Source organism: Poecilia reticulata, linkage group LG9 (genome assembly GCF_000633615.1).
Source record: "Poecilia reticulata strain Guanapo linkage group LG9, Guppy_female_1.0+MT, whole genome shotgun sequence".
Taxonomy (NCBI): Eukaryota; Metazoa; Chordata; class Actinopteri; order Cyprinodontiformes; family Poeciliidae; genus Poecilia; species Poecilia reticulata.
In genome coordinates, this window is record NC_024339.1 from 4,589,184 (window position 1) to 4,593,810 (window position 4,627).

A 4,627-nucleotide genomic window follows, 5' to 3' on the forward strand; every position below is an offset into this window, starting at 1 on the left:
ACGCCGCGTCTCTTTTTTTAAACGATGATGTCATAATTCCATATCTCTCTCCCTCTCTAACCTTTCAGCTCTCATAGCTGGAAGTTACCCAACGATACCCTGACACGGCCTCCACCACCGTAACATTAGAAACACGGAAGTTGCACAGTAGAGGAAAAAGCAACAAACCTAACAAAAGCCTTTTGTGAAAGTGCTGGCACTTATCAAACAACTTAGCGTAAAACAAACTGAAATTACACCGAACCTCTCAGTGAATTTGAATTGCTTTTATTCATTTTTAAGTCTTAGTCTCCTCTTCTGTGTCCTGCTTTGACTTGATCTGTTGAGTTCCAACTTATATAACTTTAAGATTGTTTGGGTAATGAGTGACAAAAACATACAATTTGGTTGTGTCTAAATTTATGGGCCACATCCTTTGAAAGGTGCATTTGTGTAATTCACCAGTTTGACGCTATGAAGCTTATCTGGAAAATTTTGTCTGGAAAAAGTGCTGAGCACTGAACGAGGCGGCTGCTAATGTTAACATGATATTTAGAATCATGGCGAACAGGGACTGAACGACTTCGTTCACGTTCTCCGCTGCCATAGCAAACTACAATTCAAAAACAGCGCAGAAAATCAATGTCGTCGTTCACAACTTCTACTTCTGCTTGCTGATTGGTTGAAATCCTACCGGAGGGAATTGGAGTAAATGGGAGAAATTCAGACTGTGAAGAGAGATTTTAATCGAGTGGAATTGCACAGGAAGAGTGTAGTAGAGTCAAACCTGCACTAGAATACTCTGATTACATCCTGTTTAAAATATGACTCATGATACTTTTCCTCTGTTTCTGAAAACTGAAAAATATTCAGTTTTCCTTTAAAAAAAATCTATACCCAATCTTGTCTCGTTCTCGTGACAGTAGTCATGTTTGTAGCAGCTCCAACACGGCCACAGAAACCTGTGAAAATGCCTCCGGGGTGAGCTGGACTGGGGCATGCTGAGAGACCTCTTAAAGTGAAAAGCTGTCCCTTTAAAATATCCACAACAGGAAACAGCCATCAGTCATCGACACGCCAAAACAGCTGTTACAAGCCGACTTCAAGGGGACACATGAAAGGAGCTGCTCCCTGTTGTCTGAGCCCTCCCTTGTTTTATTCTCTCACTGCTTTTGTCTGGCTTTTCCCAGGGCACCTCCTACTTTGGTGTCCTGTTTAACACCCCCACCCTCTCCGCCGGTGCAGACCTGGCCACACTACTGCAACCTCACCCACCTACCCTTTTTGATTGTCACAGCTTGATCCACGGGGGAAAAAAAGGACCCGTCGTGATCCTCTCCAAGAACTGAGCCTCACCTTAAAATCTGTCTGCGAGAACGCGGTTTTGTTGTGCGTCACCTGTTTATGTGTCTCATCCCCGACGTGGCGAGAGAAGGTTTCAAACAAACAGGCCCGTTCAAACGAAGCCAGAACCACACAAAAGGCAACGGCGGCAGGGCAGGTCTGATCTCACGTACTCCCTGGATCCTGGCAGGTCACTGGAGCGTGTGTGTGTGTGTGTGGGGGGTGGGGGGGGCGATGAGTGACGACTAAGCCTGATGATGGCAGTTCATAACGGCGATGCTGCTGAGTGAGGTTGAAGCGACTTAAGTTCCACTTAGGCGCAGATAAATGGTAGCAGCCATTACAATCAGGCTGCAGTTTGATAAGGCCGGTCAGTGCTGTGAAGCATCAAGGAGCTGTTTTACTGTTCCAGACCTCGGAAGAAAAAAAGGGTCGCTGTAATTTTCCTCAGCCTGCAATCACAGAATCTTAAAAATGCCTAAAACACACACTTTACAACATATTGTGGATTGCAGATGCGGCACTTTCGAGTCAAACCATTTGATCATTTCGCCCACGCTGGAAATCCCAGTGAAGTATGCTTTACTGTAAATGATGTTAAGGATGCCATTCTTACTTTTTTCACAAATGCTTGGATGTTGTTTTTTAACAGCCTTACTATAACATACATGCATATTAGAGCTACCAATTATGATGTACTAACACATGCGATTAATCTAAAAAGTTGAGCACCCCCATATTAAATAGTGCGGATTAATGAAACTGTCTATTTTTACCTAAAAGCAGAGGGTAACCCAGTTCACAGCAACGTGTTATGGGGTCTTGTACTGCGGTCAACATTGCGGAGCGAGTGAAAAGATGAGCGAGGAGTGTCAGATTGGTGAGCTCAGTGGCAAATTTCAGTTTTAAAAACACTGCAATGGACGACTGGATAAAATCAAGAAATGTTGCGTACTTATTGCTTATTCCACCGAAGCACAACCAGTTTATAGTTAAAATTTCTAAATTAACGTTTGAAAGAGAAATGACTTCCACTAAACCTTCCTGAGTATGAAAACGTGGAAACCTGATATGTTTGGTTGGTGGCAGTAAGATATTTTTTGAAAACATGCATTTTTATATTTCAAACTTAAAAAGTTGAGAATCCTGATTAATCAGTGCTAGAGTGTGATTAATCTGAATAAAGTTTGTTAATCAATTTACAGCATTAACATATACAGCGCTGGAAAAAATTAAGAGACAACTCAAAATGATCAATTTCTCTGATTTTACTCTTTATATGTATATTTTTGAGTAAAATGAACATTGTTCTTTTGTTCTATGAACTACTGACAACATGTCTCCAAAATTCCAAGCAAAAAATTTGTATTTATTTGCAGAAAACGAGAAATGGTCAAAGTAACAAAAAAGATTTGGTGCTTTCAGACCTCAAACAATGCAAATGAAAATAAATTCATATTCATTTAGAAACAACAAAACTAATATTTTCACTCAGGAAGAGTTTAGAAATCAATATTTGGTGGAATAACCAGGAGGTTTTCAATGGGGTTCAGTGCAGTGGGCTCTTCATTTTTGTCCAGAGGTGTATATAATGTATTTATTTGTTTATTGTATTTTTTATTATTATTATGTCTTGTTTGAGGAAGATAATATGCTTTTGTATGAATTTTTTAAATCCAGAATTATTTAAGGTGGGGCCATGGCCCCCGTCTGGCCCCCTCTTGGGAGCGTCACTGGCTAAAACATTTATCATAAAGATGAAAAAGGAAGATGAGCTCTGACAAAGTTTTTCATTGTTGCCAAATTTGGCAGAAATCCACTCAGTGTTCTTGGCATATGGGTAACGGGTAAAACCCGTTGGAAGGAGGAATTTAATAAAAACATGGAAAAAAAAGATTAATTGCTTTTTATTTTGATATGACAATTTCACATCAATATATATCTGAAGGGAGATTAAATGATTTTACAGAAAAGTCAAACCCATAGCTTTAATCCGGTGGGGTGAACTCTGTGTTGTTGTAATCAAATTGAGAACCCATTGTTTTTATAGTTTCATCTACAAGTGCCCAACTTACACAACTACAGAAATGATGCACTGTCAGAGCAAAGGCCATTAAAGTTGAATCATGTGAATTTGTCAAATTCCACAGAAATTCAATTAGCACTGAAAAGGTTTTTTGGTAGCTATAATTAAATAAAGTTGTTAGCATACTTGAAATGTGCACAGACACCAGTTTATTACCAATTTAAATGTGCTGGACATCGTCCCCTGTGAACTGTACATTAACTTTTATGTACACAAGTCCTATTTTCCAAAAACAGATTCCGTAATCTCATTTTACATTTTGAAAAAAAAAAAGATATTTGAAAGAAAAGGATATAATATAAATAGATATCTTTTGCAATGCAGTGTGAGATTCCCTTGCTTCATCCTGCATGTGAAATTTGGAGGTCACTGGCACACATTTTCCAGCAACATTGCAGCTTCACCCGCATGGTGGTGAGAGCGGGAGGCAGGCCACGCCCCCTCAGCTCGGTCCTCCGCCCCTCTCTGAACGCAGCCGCTTGTGATTGGAGGGCGGCGGCCAGCTTTGAAATTCCTCCCCTCACAGCCCCAGTCCGTGTGGAAGAACCAGTGAGTGAGAGACCGAGAGGCAGCTGCAGTGGGAGACGCAGCAACACCACACCGCGCAGGACGTGCCGCACACAATTCCCTCTGCGGGGCTGTTCCCACAACTTGCCTTCTATTTTTAATGGTCTTTTTCCCCCCTCGTTCTTTTTCTTCAAAAACCATTTTCTGGATGAAGGATTTCTGAGCCATTACCTCTGAAGGATGACACTTTGGGTATTTGTGTTTTTTCTAAAAACGGCTTGATTCCGAGGCGGAGGACGCGTCCGTTTGCGCACTGCCATTTTGGATTAGCGCACTCTGTTCCTGTTCGATTTTGCCGTCATGAAATGTGCAGATAAATGAAAGCCAACCCCGCGTCCGCTCCCCGCGCGCCCCTGGTTCTTTTCACGCCCAGATAGATCCAGATGAGAGATCTCCCCGCTGGATCTGACGCGCTTTTACGCAGCCAGTCGTTCCCGGAGCGCAGCGGCGATCCACGCCGGAGAGCAGCAGAGAGCGCGTCCGCTCCCACACCCACGTCTCTCCCGTCTCCCGCGGACCCGTCGCGCCAGAATAAGAGGCTTCCCGTCCGGATCGTGAAGATGTTGACGGCTCACAGCGGCCACCTGCTGCACCCGGAGTATCTCCAGCCCCTCACTTCTGCGCCGGTTAGCATTGAAGTAAGTTTTTTTT

At 42.6% G+C, this 4,627-nt stretch overlaps 1 protein-coding gene across 1 annotated transcript in view; it reads left to right on the forward strand.

Annotated features, from left to right (window-relative positions):
- Positions 1-3,879: 3,879 nt before the first annotated feature.
- znf703 (zinc finger protein 703) overlaps positions 3,880-4,627 on the forward strand; it is a 3,493-nt gene continuing 2,745 nt past the window's right edge. Inside the window, exon 1 of the mRNA XM_008417686.2 lies at positions 3,880-4,614. Coding sequence (XP_008415908.1) covers positions 4,360-4,614 — 255 coding nt within the window. The 5' untranslated portion in view covers positions 3,880-4,359. The remainder of the gene's footprint in view (positions 4,615-4,627) is intronic.